A 20762-nucleotide genomic window follows, 5' to 3' on the forward strand; every position below is an offset into this window, starting at 1 on the left:
CACACATATACCCAAAGGCAAGAAGTTTGCCTGCTGATACCTCTTCATCTGAATATCCCAAACCAGTACTTATTTTCAGGAATCCATGATGTAAAATGGACATCACAGGAAAAAGAGAGAGAAGAAAGTAACTTTCACAATCGACTGCTGTGCTTTTCAAATGCAGCATGCACTGTGTAATACTCAATGGAAGACTTATTATCCGTGGCTAATTGCATAGAATAGGTTGTATAAGTTCCTTATATGTTTAGATATTAAGTCAGCTCATGAGACGACATCTGTGGTTCATTGCTCTGTAGCATGGGTAAATGCAATGGTCATATGGGGAAACTTCAAAGCACTGCGAGACAGATTTATGAGACACTACGTCTCCCAGTACATAGCTGAATGGTAAAGATCATAAAAAGAGGAAAAGATAGGCTTTTCCAGCTTTTGCACCAGTCCTGCGCTGAAAAATGTTTGGAGGAGCTCTGCCTCTGTACTGCTCACAGAGCCCTCACCAGCTGGCCAAGAGCTGTGAGCTCCCGGGGCCTGGAGAGGTGCCGGTCTGTGCCTGGCTGCTGCCAGCAGCAGGGATGGAGCTTGCCCTGTCCACATCAACTCAGATGCCTGCTTAGTCAGTAAAGGCAGAAGAGGGTTTTCCTTACACAAATTTCATGTGGATTAAACACAGAAAGTTGAAGAAGTGATGGGAAAGCTGTGCAGAGAACAAAACTAAGGAGCAGCGATCCTAAGGAAGGATCCTGTACGCGTATGCTCATTCGTCTCTCCATCAGGAGTGAAAGAGTCATCTCAGCTGCAGTGAGAGATCCTCAGAAATCAAAGGAAAATTGCATTGCAGTTAAGTCACTACACACACCCAAACAGCACGGCCTAGCATTGCTGAAAAACAAGAAAAAATTCTAGACCCCCAACACTATACAGACCTTCTTACTTTGCAGGAATGCAACCACCCCAAAAAAGCTTTCTCACAGTATGGCCATTCAGAAACTGCAAGTAAAAGAAACCAGGTATGAAGAAACATCAGTCAACATCGAGAAGCAATGAAAATTATTAAAAGGCTGAGAGTGAGCAGTCTTCCTCGACTATTCCTGCATCCAGAGTCAGCACAAAGATTTCATAAAAAACCGTTAAGACTTTTTGCAAAAGGGGAAAAGATGCAGCCTTCAAATCTGAAATTATTAAAAATCACCCAGCACCCTAATAAAAGTATTTGTATTCACACTCTTGAAAATTAATATACTGCTTTTTACAGCTTTAGACCTTGCCACTGTTTTCATATGTTTGCTGTATAAATGCACCAGGAAGACAGCATCACAGCCTTGAAACGGGGACTAAGGGACACTGTTTAGGTAGCACCAGTACAAAATATTGTAGTAACTTCCTTTCATTCAACTTAATACTTGAATGAGGTATCCTTCAGAGAGATGATCCATAAAGCTGACCTGTACTGTGGACAAGGTCCCTACATTTATGGGAGTGTTTGGGAAGAACAAAATTCCTTATTCAGTGTCTCGTGCTCAGGACGAACTTGGTCACAGGTGTCTGAAAGTGCTGGCAAAGCCCCACGGCCCTGGGATGATAAACTGTGTTCAGCCCTGCCATTGAAAAATGATGGCCTAGGAGTTAAAGATGCCTAAAATACCCATAGTAAGATATGCTGTACAAGATTTTGCTGTTACACACCTATGGGTGCAGGGCTTTAGCAGAGCTGCAGAAGTGTAACCGAGACTGGAATTTCAGACACTCTCGCCCAAGATAAAATGCTCATTACGGCTACCCTGGCTGCCAGATTTCTGTACTTGAAAGCTGAAATTCTTCCAAATAAATCTCTCTGGCCTGAAAAATGAGAAACCGGTATCAGACCAAGCAACGAAATTACTATCTGAAGGGTGGATATGAGTTAAGAAACCAGAGAAGCAGATCTTCATGTTTGCTTTTACTGCTAGATGTTGTTTGAAAGAGCCAAACACTGAGAACCTGCTGACCACCATGAATAGAGCCTTCTGGCATGACTCTGCAAAACCAGCTACAATTACCTTCTCGTGGCACGCAGAGAGAACTCACGGCGGCGAAGTTAGACGGCACGATTTCTCATGTCAATATGGTATCACAAAAATAAATGAGGACTAAAAAAAAAGTATAACATGCAAAAGATCTCTAATTGCTGTATTTGATTACTACAAGATTTATGACCACTTAAGATTTCTCCCCTCTCTGAAGTGAAATCCAAGGAGAGATGCTGAGGATATGGGAAATTCTCTGGCAATATCTTTTTTCCCTAGAAATTGCTCCTTGCTAGGGGAGAAGTAGCAAAGGAGGCAGAAAGAACGCCCTGCGCTAAGGAGAACTGTGGGAACATCAAATCTCTTCCTTATCTCAGGGTTTTTTATTTTTTTCCCTTTGGATTGCATCTGTTCTGTGTGATTCAATTTTACTTTGGGGAATTGAGACCACAGAGGAGAACAACAGTGGCTGCTGCTGAGCAGAAGGACCACGGGCACCGAGCTGCCACAGGAGCTGATGGCAGGGCAGGAAATACATCCAAGTAGGTGTCTACAGCTATATGGTCTATAGGAGGCCCCAGGGTGGGGCTGGGTGTGCAGCTAATTAGGGAACTGCTGTGGCAACCATGCCCCCAAAGCGGTGTGGATCACATTAAGCATCCACCCTTCAGGGGTTTGCGCCTGAGGAGTGCAGACATTTCTACCTCTGCCTAAGCCCTCACCTGTAGCTCATCTCAACCGCTCCTGCAGCACTCAGAGATACACAGAACGTAGCTGGAAAAATGAAACAGGTTTTCCACAGTGTCTGAGTTCATTCCGTCTGTTGGCTTAACTTAAATTACGTCCTTTAAGCCTACAGTCATGCACACAGCTTCCTCCTGTCAATAGCACCATTGTCAGCGTGCACTGTTGTTCACTACTGTGCACGAGTTTCTATACAAAGAACAGAATTTAAAGCAGTTGCTGTTTTGAAAAACACGATTAAAAATATATGTCCTTGTTCCCTCACCTCCTTCCATCACAGGAAGTGAAGCTAATTCCAGCTCACCAAAAACTAGCCAGTGTTCAGGTTTCAAAAATATCTTATAAGAGCTCAGTTTACCTTTGTGCAAGTAACAGAAGACTCCTGAAGACAGAGGAACTTTCATCATGTATAAATGACTAACAATTACATCAAAACAAATGGAGGGCTTCAAAGCAGGGTGGAAAAATGGGGGGAAATTCCATCTGATTATGATAGGACATAATTATCTGCCACAGGAAATAAATGCTATATTTTTAACAGGTGACCAGTCAGATAGATTCAGTACAGGGTTATGATTGTGTAGTGATTTATCATCGAGTTTCAGTGTATGTTAGCAGAGAGATGATAGATCTTAGTATTTTCTTGCAATTATTTTTCTACATAGGCTCTTAATTGGGAAATTGAAACATGAGAGCTGCCAGAGCAGGCTGCATTTCATTGACTATTACCATTCATATTTCATCTTTTACAATTATTTCAGAGATTCCTAAGTACCTCATGTTGGTATGTTACTACGCTGAGTTTATCCCATGGAAAAATATCTGTAATGCCTGCATCTCCCAATTTTCAGCCTTAGCAATGCTCTGTCCATGCCATCAGCCAAACACTGTTCTGCTTTTCCCATTCACAATCGCTGCATTATGAGTCAATACACACTGCTGTTCTTGAAACAAACCTATACTGCTTAAATGTTAAATAGATATAAAATCTGTATTGTTGCAAACAATAAATATTTATATACAAGCAGCAAATGCAATGTTATGATTAACAGATCATAAACCAAACTTACAAATTGATATGAACTTACTTAAAGAAAGGTCAAAAATTGTAGGCAAAATAATGCAGTTCTTAAAGGAGATTGGGGATAAGATTCCACAATAGATCAAGTACTTTGTAAAATATTTTTGGTAATAGATTGCTTGTTGATAACATTTTCCACCTCGTGCTGTAAAAGGGGTGAAAAACAACCATCTAATGACCACCATATGTGGCCAAGTGTGTCAGGTCTGATGGAAAAAACATTGTCATGCAACACTGAGCCTAAAGGCACTAATGTAACATAAACCAACCACAGAGTGGATACTAAATGTCTACTGCATTCATTCAGCAATAAAACAGATATAGTCAATAATATTTGTATCATTTTACAGGATAAGGAATTCCAGAGCCCTCTTGAACACAAGTGAACTGTCATTCCAAACAATAAAGTGTTTCACTGAAGCATGGTTAATTCTGAAACCTAAAGTTGGCATGCCTATAAGCAGTGCACATTCCTTAATTTCTGATCACTTCAATATCCTGGCAGGACAGTTAATTTTTAACTCAACAAACATGCACTGAAAACACAGTTACAGATCAAATCTTTCTTTGTGTATGAATAATATGCTGCTCTAAATATGTATGGTGTCTGTTCTGACTACAGAATTAATTATTAAATATGTTCATGAATTATTAATAAAAAATTATCCTCTTTCATTTTTAAGCATATTTAGCCTTTTTATTCTGAAAATTTCTTGCAAAAGACCCTCAAAGTTTGATATGGGAATGTCATGTTTCTATCATTCTATGTCATTCCAAAAATTTCCAAGACATTCACTCATGGATGAATTAAGTCTACTTACATGCATACTATTTTCAATGAAACTTGCTATCTCTAAGCATTCCTAATCATACTATAATATTACATAAACATGTTAAATTAAATTAACTGGTCATAAAATCTATTGTGTGGTGCCCGGTGTTTCGCATATTATGCATCAACTGTACGCACAGAAAATGGACTTCATAATGCATTTCACTGTATAAGTCACACACAAGAAGCCTCCCAGGAACAATCATTCCTCAGCAAAGACCAGATATCCCAACCATCACAGACAGATTCAGGGTTTCCGTGGTCAGGCAAAAAATTTGTCTCCGGCACCTTCGGAAAGTTCTGTTGCCCCAAGTCCCTCTGATCTCAGGGAGCATCTCCTGCCCCTGTGCTGGGGAAAGCCCAGTTCCCTAACTGATGCCATGTCCCTGCTCACTGGCTGCTGGCTCCATTTTTAATTACAGTCCTAAGCCAACAGCCGTGCAAAATGAAGGAAAACCCTTCCACCTAGAAGGCTGGATGCAGCCCCGTCCGCATACACATCATGTTATTTTTTTATATGAAGACTTAAATAATTTATGTTTTCAATTTTTAATAACTTCAGCACCGAGAAGCAGCCTTGGGAGCAGTCCCCTCTGCTTTGCACCTCATTTGTGGGGGTCACAGCAGATGTTGATGAGCTGTCAGCATCAATTACAGCCTGGCAGCACGTCAGCGCAGGATGCTTACATGCATGTGCAGTTTCAAACACTTAAATAATCCCACTGCCTTTACTGAAGCACCAGAAAACATTTGGCTAATATTCCTCTCTAACATCTCAAGAATGTTTGAGAAGCAGCACTTTGATCTTCACTAGCTTTCAAGATCATGATGAGGCAAAGTATGTTCCTCAGCAGGCTGCTGGATGGACACAGGCCTAGAAGAAGCCACCTGGAGTCCACCTGGACACTTACAAACTGGAGCTGCCTTGCAGTGTTTCCCATAAATGTGTACTGTGGCAGTTTTCGGGCACCATGAACCACCCTCATGCTCTGCACTTGTCCCAAGTGCAACCTTACAGAGGCTGCCCACCCACACCATGCCCCGGTGGGCACTGCTGAGGTGCCAGGAAGGAGTTAACATGCAAAACCATGGGACATGGCCCACCTTTTTCCTTCCAAGTGTTTAGGTAAAAGAAATATGTTTGCACAAATTGAACGAAATTCACACCACTGGAATCATTTCAGTAGCTGTTGGTCCCCCTGGCCCGGCCTGGAGCAAGGCACGGCTCCTGTCATGGCGTGTCCCTGGGGATATCAGCCTTACCCAAAGTGACGTGTGGCACTCAGAAGCCTTCCCCCTCCCAGAAGGCACCGCCAGGAGTTTTTCTCCCTTTGACTAAGAATGTCAGCAATTCCAGCTTGATACAGAGCTGGCCTGGTTGACGGGCTAACATATAAATCATGGGTCAAAGATAAGATAAACACATACCAGTGTAGTCCTCGTAGCACTCGCAAGTGTAGCCCCCTTCTCGGCTCCGACACAGCCCGTTGCTCCCACAGGGGTTGGAGTAGCAGAGGTCGATCTCCGTCTCGCAGTAGTCGCCGGTGAAGCCGGGCGGGCAGCGGCACCGCAGCCCGTTGATGGGGTGGATGGGGCGGAACAGGACCGTGTTGGAGCTGATGAACGGGGCCGAGCTGTCGAACTTCAGCACGGAGACGCACTTCATGTAGTTCTCGCAGGGCTCCCGCAAGCAGATGTTGTCGTCGAAGGGCAGCACCCTCTGCGTGGAGATCAGGGTCAGCAGGGTCCTGTTGAGGTAGATCTGCTCCTGAAGGTCCTCGGAGGGGAAGAACTTGTTTCGGATGCCACCGGGGAGCAGAGCCGAGAAGGTCACGTTCAGGATATTGGAGCTGACGTCCGTGTCGTTTTGGATGTTGAAAACGAAGATGCCATCCTTGGCGGTGGACAGCACTGTTGCCACCCCCTCCACGAAGAGGGACAGGAGGGGAGAAAGGAACCTCTCCTGGGACATGTTCTCCAGCCGCACCGTGATGCTGTTGGTGAGCATGTCGTCGGTGATGATGGTGACACGCAGGGTGCAAACTGCCGTCACGCTGTGGACGCCATCTGAAGGGAAAAGAGAAAGATTACAGTGGTGTCAGAGACTGGGCTTCAACATATGGGCAAGGACGTTCCTGCAGTCTCCTAGAAATTAAATGGACCTGTGAGGCATTTCAGGGCACCAGAATTTGAGCAGGAAATGCATCCACCTTCTGCAGTGATTACCAATGCCTTTACTCAATAAAAATAAAAATTATTATTAATAATAATAATAATAATAAAAAACCCACAAATTTTCTTAAGGGTTGCAACTCAAATATCTCAAACAACACACCCAGAGAACATCCCAGGCAAAAAAATTGAGAGGGCTAGTGAGCAAACAGACAGCCTGACAGCCCTGGGATGACCAAGGGGGCTCTCCTGATAGCAACTGAAGGGATCTTAAATACAAGTCACGGCTAGTCTACAACCAGTGCTGGGAAGCTGTTGCTTTTCACAGCACACCACCAAAATTATCTTCTCCAGGCGCAGTCTCAGGCTTAAGGAGCCAGAACTATGAACAGACAGAGAGTTGTTACCAGAGCTTTAGATAAAAGTCACCTATGGAAATATTCACATTTAAACATCTGAATTCATTCATTCTACCCACCTTCTTCAGAAAATGTTATGAAACTTAGAAAAAAAAGTCAGTAATGAAAAGCAGATACTTAAAAACTCTTCAATTTAACCTTTCTTTAAAGCATTTCTGGTACAGCTGTGGATGTTTTGCAATAAAACCCATAAGTATGTGCATATTACTAGTACCTGACACTGGACTGAGAGATGTCACTGTAAAATCTTAATATACCCCAGGCTTACAGTAGTGCTGTGAATGCACAAACTATCGATCATTCTTTCTTTACAAAACATAATTATGATTCAGTTAATGCCATAATTAACACAAATTCAATGTGAGCATGGAATGGGAAATTGCATCATCACCAAAATCAAACCACTTAGTCTGATTCTGTTTCCTTGCTAACATTAAGGACTCATTAAGAAAATATAGATCATATTACAGAAAATATGATTAGTACTACAGCAGCATCAAGAGATTCCAGGAGAGACTGAGACTGAGTTCTGGTAGGAAATGTTCCCTCTCAAAGATCTTACAGTGCAAATGTACAACTAAAAATGTGTGAGTTCATCTCGTGAGGGATGAACTGGCTTGGGTGGCCAATATCCATCCCACAGGGATGTTAAGAATAGAATCCAGCTCTCCTAGGCCCCAGCTTAGTCCCATAGACTTGGCCCAAAGCATCCCTGAAATATTTTGACAAGCGACCTGCTATTGCATTTGTTTCAGTCAAACCATAATGCATGTGTGGAAATGGATTTTGCATTAATATAAAATCACACAAAAAAATGCATTTGAATCAATCTAAAACCAGTGTGAGATCAAAATTCTAACAGCACAGATTGCCAAAGGTCATCTTCCCAAGGACTGTTATCTGAAAGTGTAAGTTTATGATCCATTATGGTCTCTTATAAAAGGTCTTCCAAGAACAGAAAAACCAGAATGGCTCTTTTCCCGTTCACAGTTATCGCTGCACCCCAAGTGCTCTTTTTTTTCGAAAATAAATCTATTATTAATTGTTTATATTATACTAATAAATATATTGTTAATTATTGCATAATTAACCAAATGGCTTTCAACTCCGTCCTCCTGATCAGGTTGCCTGTAAAAGCTCAGCTGTTGACTATTTTTTTTCACGCTGAAGCAGCTTTAAGGCAAACAGAAAATTCTTCTCTCCTGCGTGTTACTTTACTACCGCCTAGCTAAAAGCAAACACTAAGAAGAGGTCATTATTGGGGGTGATCTTTTTGATGTGCCCATCATAGCTGCTCACGTGCCAGCTTTTGCTTTCTCCCAGAGATCCTTACCAACTCTTCCTTGGACTCACTCTAGAAACATTTCAGCTTCCACGAAGACCCCAAGACACTGAATGCAACCTTTAAGAAATATCAGTAGCCAAAATCCTCCTGTATAACCACCTCCTCTGGTGTAGTCTGTGGATGTCTGGACAATAGCTAGTACAGGATGCATTTTATTTTCATAAACGACAGACTCAGACTAGTTTACCCACTTCTGTCAACTGCACAGCTCGTTCCACCGAAAGAACAGAAGCAGAATAAACTATTCACATTTTCTTCCTAAAGCAATTGACATTTGATTGCTTGTCCCATAGGGTCCCTGAACTATTTTGCTATTTGTTGCACAATACCCTACTGAAGTGCTCTCATACCAGCGAGGAATGAGAATAGTGGACAATGGGTCCTTTTTTTAAGAAAACACTATGATCTATAGTCCATGGTATGTATAGTAAGAAGACAAAATACTATCCACTGTCTGACAACACACTAGAGTCTACAAACTGTCATAATCAATATAAACTGTCACAATATACAAGAGCTTCCCAGCATTCACAACAGCTATTCTGACACAGTTAATAAATCACTGGAAAAAGCCCTGTGTCAGATACTACACAGCCTTGTTGTTCTGAAGGCTGCACAAAAGAAAATCGGGCACAGACATATAGCTATGGATTTTGCAAAATTAAGTTATGTTTCAAAAGCAAATTTGGCTTTGTTCAGCCCCATTGCAGAGCATTAAAATAAAAAGAGAGTAAAAAGGAGCCAGGCATGTGTGCCATGGGCAACAAAAGACCAGCACGGCTATACAGCCTGCTGGACAAGCAGCTCTTTCATATCCCCAGTGGGTTTGAGAGCAGAATCACTGGATTTGATCATTCTATTCATTCAGAAATTCATGGAAAGCTGAAACAATCTGTGGTTTTATGTGACCAAATTAGTATCTATTCTACTTTGAACAGGCAACACTCACTTTGAGGGTCTGAAGCAAGTGCAATGAAGGAAGTGAAAATGTTGCCTTGTCCTTATCGGGAATTGAATTAAGTCCGACATACATGACAATACACGTGTTTTGAGCCTCTCAGATGAAATACTTCAAGAAAGTTTTAAAAGTTTACTGTCAGAAATTGGAGAAAAATAGTATTAGAAAGTACTATCTTATGGAGCAGTAATACTTTATGTCCTTTCACTGTCTGACATGCTTACCATATGCAGCTACCCAATATACAAGCACAACCAATCTGTTATTCTGCTAAAAAGGCTCTAACACAGCCTGATTTTTCAAAGGTCTTACGATGCAGCTATAAAAAGCCTGTATCGTGTTTTGGCAGGTGCAAGATGGCTTCAGTCAGGGGTGTGAAACAACCTTCAAGGGATGCTACACAGGAGAAACGCTGGACACACTTTCCTCCTTGGAGCAGACCTACGCACAGATGAACACGTCCGTGTGTGCAAGGCCTGGCTGTCACTGCTTCTCACAGCCATCATCTGCTTGGCTTCAGCAAATGGGCTGGATGCAGGAGTGTTTCTGAAGGAGCTCTGCAAACATGAGCCATGCTGGCAGATGGGATGCGTGGGCATCCTACTAAGAGTGTCTTGAGTAGCCTGCGTGCATCTTAGCAGCCCAAGCCACTGGAAGGATGGATCTAGGAGAAAGATAGGACTCCAAACATCCTGTTGTGGGGTCGGCTCCTAAAACCTCTGTCACAGTGGCTTTTGTCACTCTGTCGCGGAGTTTCTCTTATGTACATTGGGATAATGGCACTTATGTGTAAATTGAGAAGTACTGAATGCAGATATTGAAATGCTGAGATACTGGGGTAATGACAGCAACAAAAATACCCTAAACAAATCATAAAATATTATTTCAAAAGGTGTTACAACCAAGTTTATCAAAAAGAAGGTGGAAAAATTAAGGGAAAAAAAAAGTCTATTGATGTCTCACACTATTGTGAATGGACCAATATCAGTATTCTGGACATCCAGGTAATTGTAGAGGAAAAGATGTGTTCATTACAAACACAGTTGATGCACACTGAATTTACAGCCTGGCAATATTGTTCTATATACACTTTCTGCAAAAGAAATCTCCAGAAGGTGGAAATCAAAGTAGACGTGTATTTTGTGTCATTGTCATTGCTGAATATGCTCCTTAAAAAAAGAGCAACTAATCTTTACACTCCATCAAACTAAAGAAAAGATTTAATACAACTACTACTGACACATTACAAACAAAAGAGAATACAGTAAAGCTGACAAAAGCACAAACCTCTCTAAAATACAGTAATAACTGAGAATTTATTAAATAGCCATTGTTTCGTGATTACCTTTACTTTACAACAATCCCAATCAAATCTGAGACCTTAATCTCAGCTTTCTATCTTCTGGCAGTCCATAAACCAAAGAATTTTATTATCTAGAAATGTATACACAGCAATGTTTAACTGAAACACGTATTTGGCAATGGCAGCACCTGGCCAGAAATGATCTTTTTGTTTGTTTTTGAAGTTGGCAGAAATAAAACAATTAACACTTTTTTGGGGCTTATTATATACAAGGGTCTTAGGGATAATTATCAAAGCTGTATATTTTATATAAATACTTTAGCATCAGAACGTTCTTTCATAGATATCCCAACCCACATCTATTCTAACCTTGCTTTATAATGGATCTGGAAATAGCAGATGCCAGAGTTTACGACACAGCCATGCAAACTCCTTGGCCAGAAAACAGAGAATAAGGACGCTCCATAGGTTCAAATAAACCTCTTGCTTTTCCCAGCTCGTAGGAAGCAGGCATATCCATAGGCAGTAGACGTCATTTGGTAACATGCCTTTGGATGATCAGACTTCCATCCCTCACTGCTTGCAGCTATGTCTTTACATATGGGAGCAGGCTGCACCGTGCAGAGCAGCAATCCTCTGCAGGTCAGGAGAAGAGAAGAAACAGATGGGTGGCAGTGGCTGCCAAAGGGAAAAGCCACAGTGGCAGTGAAATCTGCAAAAGGCCTCATTTTTTTCACCTCTCTGCTTAGCAAGTTCAGTACTGAGCCCTGAATTAATGATGAAGATGCCATAGTTTTAGTGTCCTCTCCACTGCCTGGGTGGCAGTAGCATGTAAGTAGCAGCAGCTCATAGCAGTGGAGACAACAGGCAATATTTGGCTGCCTGAGCAGAGCTGGAACCTAAAACATGGGTTTCGCTCAGCTTCCCGCTGAGCAAACAGCAGTAAAAACCAGCAGACAACCATAAAAGTGACATGAGTAGTCCTACACTAAATGTTGGTTGTTTGTTGCCTCACCAAGTCTGCAGGCCTTGCAATACAGAGCCGCTGCCTTGCATGCGTGCTTGCACACCAAGGAAACAGGTTTAAAATACGTGTGATGTTAGTGTATTAAAATTGTCCCTTCCAAACCACTGCTGTAGCCACTACAAAGCCGTTCTATGATTAGGAATGAGAAAACTACGAGCATCCATAAGACAAACTCTTTAAAACATTGCCTACATTATGGAGAATTTCAGGGGCTTACAGCACAGAGAAAGCATCCTAAAAGGAAGTAAACTGCACAGAAAATGTTGAGTGAAAACCTAAGAAAGATGCTATGCCAAAACAGGAGAAAAATTACCACAAAAGTAAAAGGAAAATAGGCATAACTGTGAATTTAATTTTGGCCTTAGTTGTCCAAAAGGGCAGAACAAAGGGCCAGGGACAACCATCCCTGCACATCCCCAAGCAGTCCTTGTTATGTAACAGAAACAGATAAAAATACAAATTTCACTTTTTCTAAAGAAAAGCGATACTAAATGTTGCAATAACAAAAAAGGGGACAAACTGAAGTCTTTGAGAAATACTCTCCATCACCTCATTTTGGTGTAAACACATCTTGTACAACATCCTATCATTTCTTAGACAGGCAGTAATGGATCATGTTAAAGCTTCCAGCTCTGGGATCAGAAATGCTGCTGATGACCACCAATTCCTTCTTTATACCACGTTGGATGAAATGAGACAGGAATGATTCCCCTTGGCCACAGGAATTATGGCTTCTCTCCCTTCCTTCAATTCAGACTGCTGGTATCACATTTCCACATTTAGGACCATTGACTGCCAACGCAAGTTGTGGACTTTGGAAAGGATATATGAAAATAATTATCTATTATTCACGCTATGCCAAGTGTTTACATTAGAAACACTGGCCTGAAGAACGTCAAGGCCAAGGCCTGCTCCAAAGCCCATTACGTCAACAGGAAGATTCCCATTGACTCCAGCAGGCTTTGCTCCCGGCCAAAATCGGGCCTGCGGCCTAATTCTGGGTGCGCCCCTGCCAGCAGCCCATCGCACTCGTGCAGAGCTTCCCTCCCGACCTGGCAGCCCCAGACATGAGCAACAGTCTGTCAGGAAAAGGCTAGTGGTTTAAGACCAAGACGTCGAGAGCAGAAATGAAAACATGAGGGGCGAGCAGGGCAAATGTACAGACGGGAGCACACAATGGCTGTGGTTTTCATGCCACGCGTGGGAGGGGTGAAAGCAGCAGCAGACCACACTGTGAACACTTCAGACAGACTGCAGCAGTCCAAATCCAGACCATGGCTATGCCATCTTGTGCCCTGCCGCCGTAGCGGTGTTGGCCACGTCCACACTTGTGAAGTGATGTCCGGGTCGGTGCAAGCAGAGGATCCTGACAAGCGTGTCCACACACAGAAAGCACCTGGCTTCTCCCACATGCTGCGGAAGAGCTTCCAGGGAAAGCCACCTCTCGCGCTCACAGGCTGCAGATGCTCTTGAAAACACTTAAAATCAAGCTTTCATGTACTTATTTTTGCTTTCATGTACTTGTTTGTGCAAGGTGAGTCATCTCTTCGTCCTGACAGAGACGGGTACCTGCGACACCTGGGGGATGGTGGAGCAGTGGGACCCAAGGCAGCTCTCACCCAGCGGTCCCCCCGGCAGCAACAACAGCAGTACGAGCTCAGTCAGACAGCTATGGAAAGGCAAGCTGTGGGAGGAAAAACTGCAGAAAGCAACCGTGAATTCCTGGCGTGTTAAAAAAAAAAAAAAAAAGTAATTTTGGCATCATTATCTTTAATGTAGCCTGTGCTATTCAGGCTTATTTACTTTGTACACAACATTGAAAAAAAAAGCAGCAACATATTTCAGTTTGCAGCCTGAACAATCGCATAGGGGATTAAGAACAAATCGATGCCAACTGGATTGCTCAACGCCGCACAAGGTTGCCATTAACTCTTCTGAAACCAGCACCTGCAAGCTGAGAGTTTTGAAATGCTAATTGGGCTGGTCATACCAGGCCGGGGGAATGTCTCCGGAGGGTGGGAAGCAAGGCATGTCGGATCTGCTGGCAGGAATAAGCACCACTGAATTCTGATTGCAGTGAGGCTCAAAATACACCCAGCTTTCTTCAATACCCTCTTCCAGCATCGCTGCTTGCTCTCAGAGACCTGGTGTCCATGGGGTACAGGCGCGGTAGGGGGAGAGGTGCAGGCAGGGAAGCTGGCAGGGATGCACAGCGACAGGGCAGGTAGGGGGAAACAAGTCCCCGTCCTGAGCACAGACTGGATGAGGGAACGACGATGTGTAGGAAGCCAGCATGAGCACGCTCATTGCCATCTCCTTCCAGACCATTTTACTGATGAGGAGATTTTCCAGCTTGCCGAAATGTAAAGCCATTTTCCTTCCTGGGCTCTGCGCGTCTCCCTGCACCTAAGCTGGTTTTCCCTGCTAGCAAGGACTGGCAAGACTGCTCTACCTGGCCATGTTTGACAGCAGGGCTGTGCCAGCTCCCTGCACACCATCACGCTGCTGTCCCCAGCCCTGTCCCCAGCCCTTGGAGGGGGACAGCCCAGGAGCCTGCCCTGATGCCGCTCCCCCTCTGATGCAGCCTTTGGACTGCAGCTGGGGGGGCTGGTTCCCACTTCATGCTAATGCTCATGGAGACTGCACGTATCAAGGGACCCATCAGACCTGTCTGGATGAAAAATCCCACTGGAGATGGCTGTGCCTGATAGAGACACGGAGCGACTTGCTGGGGGCTCCACCGCCTTGCACAGAGCTTGATCTCGCTTCATACATAACCAAAACTATTGTCTAATTACTGTGATGATTTCCAAGCCTCTCTGAACTTTAAAGAGAGAAGGTTTTAATATCATTTGCATTTTCATTCTAATTGAATGCATAGCTAAATATCCATAGCTAAAAGGCAAGAGCTGGTTTCCCAGCCCATCACCTAGGTCCATATCCTGCACCTCATCACAGCGGTGGCCACAGCGGCAGGGACAGCACAGGAGATGTGCCTGTTCCTGTCCCCTGGTCCCCCAGTCTCACAGAGGACTCAGACAGGTTTCTTAAAGAACCATGAAAGCACCCAACAAACTGTAAACTTCAGAAGAAAGTGCCCATTTGGGATATCCAGCTGTGCTGCCTGCGGAGCCAACCACTGGCTGCCCACAAAATGCTTCATTCTCTTCGTACCCCTGCAAACGTTTTCACTCATCTGGTCTGATGACAGCAAGAACTTCCCCAGGGCTCGACAGATTAAAACTATTCTGGGGATGGGAAGACTTGGGGTGGGGGTCTGGGAGGTTCAAAACCAGGGGCAGCAATAAGGAAATAGCTTCTCTGCCTCGGTGTTCACACACAAACTGAGTGTTAGTGGCCTCAAAGGGCTACTTTCAAAACAGTGTCAGCAACACGAAATCCATCACATTTATTTTTCTGAACGTCTCTATATTCCCATGTACCATTTGCCTTGAGATACGCTCTGCTCTTTACTCCTACGAGGTCTGCAGCTCACAATGAAAGCCCAGGGATGCTTCCCGCTGGCCCGAGTTCAGATTTGCTATCTTGACTCAACAACAAAGGAGGGAACATTGACAAAAGGCAACGGCCCCTTTTTCCTGATGTCACTTCTGTTTACAGCTCAGCTTTCAAAACAGTTGCGTATCAGCTGTAAGAGCCACCGATATGTTGGGCAATGCACAGCCTTGCCCATGTCCCTGAAGCAGAAAAACACAAGAAAAATTCAGCTGTGACAGCTCAGCAGGCTGCTCACTGTGTTTGTGATCTGAGTGTGGGAAACTCAGAGGACGCCTAGGCACATGTGCACTTTTTCCATTTTTCTCTAGTTGCAGTCATCACAAGACCATTTGTAAATCAGTGCAGGATCAAACCAGGGGGCCATCCATCTGGGGGAGGACAAGGGGAGGCTTCTTTTAGCAATAATGGCCATGCATCACCTTCCACACACCCCAGGCACAGCAAAGGTTGCTCAGCTGCTCCTTCTGCTTGAACACACTTCTCCCGAGGAGGGACCCAGACAAGCAGACAACCCGTCATATCCTCCCCATGCCACCTCAATTCACATCGAAGCCCTAAATGCTGATGGGAGCAACAACTGGGGCACGGATGTCCCACCTGTCACAGGCATGCCTTAAGTGAAAGGTTTCAGAGCCTTTACCACTCCATTTTGTCTTCCTCTCAAGTTCAATTAATGTTTAAGAATTTTTGCTTGTTTGTTTGTTTGTTTTTTATTAAGAGGCAGATCAAAATCAAGAGGAGTGATGGGGAGCAGCCACCCCACAGATGAGCAGTGAGTAGTGTATTCAAGGTCCCTCCACTGGGATCCAACATAACATATAACCACCTCCCACAGCCTGAAGAATTTAGACTTTCAATTAGCTTAACTCAATACAAAATACCACCTTTTCCCCAGTTTTTGGTCTTGAAGGCAATAGGTTTTCTTTGCCCTTACTGGATTTGCAACCGACCAGATCTGTTGATCCATTTTTTTTAACAGAGGCCTCCTAAATTAAACAGAATAAGAAGCAAATAAGCAAAAAGAAACTTAAGCCATTAAGAAGCTGCAATAAGAAATAGCTTTTTGTATCATATGAACAAAATAAATAGACAAATAGAACAAATAGAAGATAAAATAGGCAAAAACCTTCAGCGAACTTTTGCAGTTTTGGAAGAGACCCACCAGACACTGGCAATATTTTTAGAAAAAATCCCACGTATTTTGTTCAGATTCTGCGTTTATAGGCAACGCGCTATTTTTTAAAAAAATATGATTCGAAACCAAAAAATAACTTTGATTAGTTAACCAGCTACGTGTCACTGGCCACTGGCAATGAGATCATCGTGGTTTTGGCCGCATGGTCAATCGCGAAGGTTATTCTTGGATCCTTGCCATCAAAACTGGTATGCTGGACACTAATCAAAAAGGACAAAGCCCTTGTTTCCTGTTTCTGCAGTCTTGAACCTGGAGCGGGTGTTTTTCTCCTGTGGTTTGCTCTGCAAAACTTGCACAAAGAGGAAAGCAGCCCCACGGACCAAGTCAGAAGAATGCCAGAGCCTGACTCTTATCTCCGTGCGTCATCTTGGAAAGCCGAGGCAAAGAAATGGCACGTCAAGTTTTGACAGATTCGGACGGGTAACATCAGTGACTCTGAGCCACTGCTGAAGAGCTGAAACTACACTGATCTTCGGAAATGATACCGCAATCTCAAATGCCTATCTAATTATTCCCATTCAGCTGAGCTGTAGAAATGGATTTATAACTGCATGATTCACTTCTGCAAGAATCAGATAAAATTTTCTGCCAGACATTTTGTAAGACACAGATCTTGAGTGAAGCATATTTTGCATTCTAGGACTAACATAAGGTAACCCAACAATTTTTGTACATAAAAGGTTACCTTTAAAAGAATTTACTTCATTCCGTAACAGAGTGATGCCATGGAAGAAGCCCGCAAAATATATTGTCAAAAACTGGCATCAGTAATGCTGAGCCTTAAAATAAATGCAAATCATTCAGGGAAAACATAAAAATGCTCATTCTAGGAATCTTTACCAATATAGTCCCATTCATACTTTGTAGCCATTTCTCAAGAGCTCAGATAATTGATTAAGTTTAATTAGTAGAAAGGGTTTCCCATTGCAGTGTCTGGAGCACACTTTTTAATCACCTGAGCTCCGAGATTGTTTGTACAGGCAGGACATTAGCTCTCCAGAGAGTCACCTTGAATGCTTATGTCATGGCATCAATCCAGTTCTTGAAAGGAAAGTGTATTTTAGGTATTTTGTCATATTTCTAATTTTTCAAAATAAGCCTGCTGACATCTGAGGCGAGTACCTAAAACAGCCAAATCCTCACAGCATTCACCGCTTGAAGCTTCTCGAATGTCTCACAGGTGGACTCTTGGGAAAGGGAAGCACAGATTTAAGATTTACGTGGAAAAAAGGAATTAGTTCTTTCTGGACTTGACAGCTGGTGACAGGGAGAAAGGCAAAGCAGCTGCAACACGGGTCAGGAGAGGTTTATAATGCCGCTAAATGAGTGTATGAGCAGCGCAGGCAGCAGTGGCACAGCATGGGGCAACGTTATTTGAAAGGACAGCAAAATTCCCATAAATACCGCCAGGAAGGGAACGGGCTGCGGCATGCTGCAGGTCAGGGGCAGCACAGGCAGGCGATGCCCGGCTGTCACCCAACACAGCTCCCCGATTTGTCACGCGGGTGTCATCCTCTGCGTCAAACAAAGGCAGACCAAGATGCACACAAAGGCATCCCGACAGCTGGCTGCAATTGGGTGGCGGAGGAAAAACATCTCCACCAGAAATTTGGCAACACTGGGTCACCGAAACCAATAACAGAAATATAGCTATTTCAGTGAATCTTTCATTGGGAATGACTTAGGAAAATTCTACCACCCCCAAATATATATATATATTTAGTATATACATCTATATCTAACTCAAAATCTTGTGCTGCTAAGGATGATCAGGTAGAGTCTCTGCTCTTGACCTCCAGCTCAGGCATCCCCCATCACAGCTGACTCCCACGACTGCCAACGAGAGGCTGAAGAGGCTCATCCTGAGATACCCCTCGAGAGCAGAGACTTACCCTAGAGAAGCTGGCTTTTGCTCGTCTTTTCCCCTTTCTGCCATCCCAGCCTAAACAAACTGCTGCATGGGCGCCTGCAAGATGGTGGGAGGAGGATCGGACAGCTTACACAAGTGAGCTGTGCTCAGCAGGGACGGGGAAACAAACTTCCACAGTGTGTTTTGGGTGAACAGGAAAGTCTGTGGGTTTGGGGTGTGTTTAGCCAGACCCTAGCCTTGATCACCTCTAACTTACTTTAATTTCATTACAGTATAATGTGAAAAAATTAAAAGGGCTTCTGCAGTTGCCAAACATATCTTCTACCTCAATTTCATTAAAACAAAACAAAACAAAACAAAAAGCCAAAAACCAACTCAACACTATCTAATTAAGGATGGATATTTCCGTAATCGAATTTCACAAAAGTAAAATTAAAAAAAATGTTCAAACTCAAAATAAAATATTCTAGTGCCCCCAAAAGCTATCTGTGTGTTTTTCCCTCTTTCTCAGAGACCTGTTTGGTCAAGAAGACATTTCAGTCCCCTCTTATGGAAATCAAACTTCACATTCCTGCTCCAGGACTGCTGCTGGCTCTGTGTTTCGTGGTTAAATCTTTCTGCATTCGTCTGTGAGACAGGCTCCTGTGAGCAAGAAGCTGGGCTGTGACGCCAGGCTCCCATGCTGGGCACGTACTCTTAAAAAAAAAAAAAAAAGCCTAAGCTCTGTAAAATGACCTCTCCTGGCTCTCTGAGTAGGCTGATGACATCTCCTGCACTATTGTTCCTACAGCCGTAACCTGAGGCTTCAGAAAACACCGTAACCTTGGTGGTTAAAGTTAAGTCAGGATCCCCAAAGAGGAAATGTTTTACTTGCCTAGTATATTAAACTACTTTTTTTTTTCTTACGTCCACACCTTTAACAAGATTTTTTTTTTTTCTTTTTTAAACTGGTCCAAGGCCAGTAGGTAGGATACTGCGATTTGTTAACAGATAATGTCATTTAGCATCTGCTGCATTATGCCATCTGGGACGTGCAGGACACTTTGCAAACAGCGGAAGCACAGGGGTTTCTTAGGTCTGTGAGTGCGTCCTGTGCCTCTGCTCCACAAATGTCTCCATTTTCCCTTTATTTAATGATATTTCCATAATGACTTCAGAAGTACTGATCTCACTCAGTGCAGGCTGTGGTGCTTCAGAACCGGTTTGTCAGTGGTGGGATTTGTAGAGTTACACCATCCCAGAAGCTACCAAACAGCAACCCCATGTTAGCAGCAGAAACTCAGTAAATCAGTAAGAAATCATGGATGACAATGAGGTCGTATGAGCATGAAGTGCACAACCACGAAGACTTAGGAGTGTAAAATACACTTGGTGCTTCCCTGAGAGCAGGGGAACGAATGCACTCACGAGGACAGCTGCCACCCCAAGGAGGAGGTGTCCGAGGGATGGCCCTGCTGAACCTTCACCTCCCACACCGGGGTAACACCCTTGGGTGACTGGAGGTACGCTGGGTGTGCACACACATACCACGAGCCAGAATCCGGCCAAAGCACTTTAAAAAGACTGAACTGCTTGAGATATTAAGACCTGAGAGCCCACCCCTTAATACGCCATTGCTCTAATTTCTCTTCTTAAAGCATTTGCAGCAGTAATCAGAGGTGATTGCTCAGCTCCATCCCGCACCTCTAATTAAAGTCTGTTTCTGAAAGCCCCGTCTAGAGGCTAATCCCTCTCTACTCAGCTGCTAGGTTTTCAAAGCAGGGCAGGGAGACAGATGCGTGTTTTGGGAGGTGACCGGGGCCCTGTCTGGTGTCCCAAGCTGTGACAAAACATCTCCTAATACTGAAGCCAACCAATTCACATGCAAATTCTCAGCGGTTAGTAGGGAAGTGGGGCAGAGACGCACAAGCAGGGCAAAAACAATGAATATGTGAAAATTAATCGTTCAAGGGTAACTGCACATTATTTGGGTTCCACACTGCTGGTTTGGGCTCAGGTCCTGTCCAGTCCTTGTCTGGCACGAGTGCTTCTGGTGGAGCAGATGCAGAGACCTGTGGAGCTTGCAAAGAAGAAAATGGGCACCTTTAGGAAGTCCTACCTACAAGACCTCAAACGAGATGGGAAAGAAAGGAGAAGTGGCACACCAACAAGGGCAAGCTGAGTTCTCAAAGTGGTTGTGTAGTGGCTCACATGGTCCTCGTGAGCCAGGGAGCTGTGTTGGAGAGCTCGTGCTTCACTGTAGGCATGGTGCTCTGCTAATACGATGGAGCTCAACCTCCCACCATCACAAT

At 43.8% G+C, this 20762-nt stretch overlaps 1 protein-coding gene across 6 annotated transcripts in view; it reads right to left on the reverse strand.

Moving 5' to 3' along the window:
• The window catches only part of CELSR1 (cadherin EGF LAG seven-pass G-type receptor 1), a 165791-nt gene that overhangs the window by 90765 nt on the left and 54264 nt on the right, over positions 1-20762 (reverse strand). For all 6 annotated transcript variants that reach the window (XM_048068506.2, XM_048068507.2, XM_048068508.2 and 3 more), the window contains exon 2: positions 6092-6730. In XM_048068506.2, coding sequence (XP_047924463.2) covers positions 6092-6730 — 639 coding nt within the window. The remainder of the gene's footprint in view (positions 1-6091; positions 6731-20762) is intronic.

This window comes from Anser cygnoides, chromosome 1 (assembly GCF_040182565.1).
Source record: "Anser cygnoides isolate HZ-2024a breed goose chromosome 1, Taihu_goose_T2T_genome, whole genome shotgun sequence".
NCBI lineage: Eukaryota > Metazoa > Chordata > Aves > Anseriformes > Anatidae > Anser > Anser cygnoides.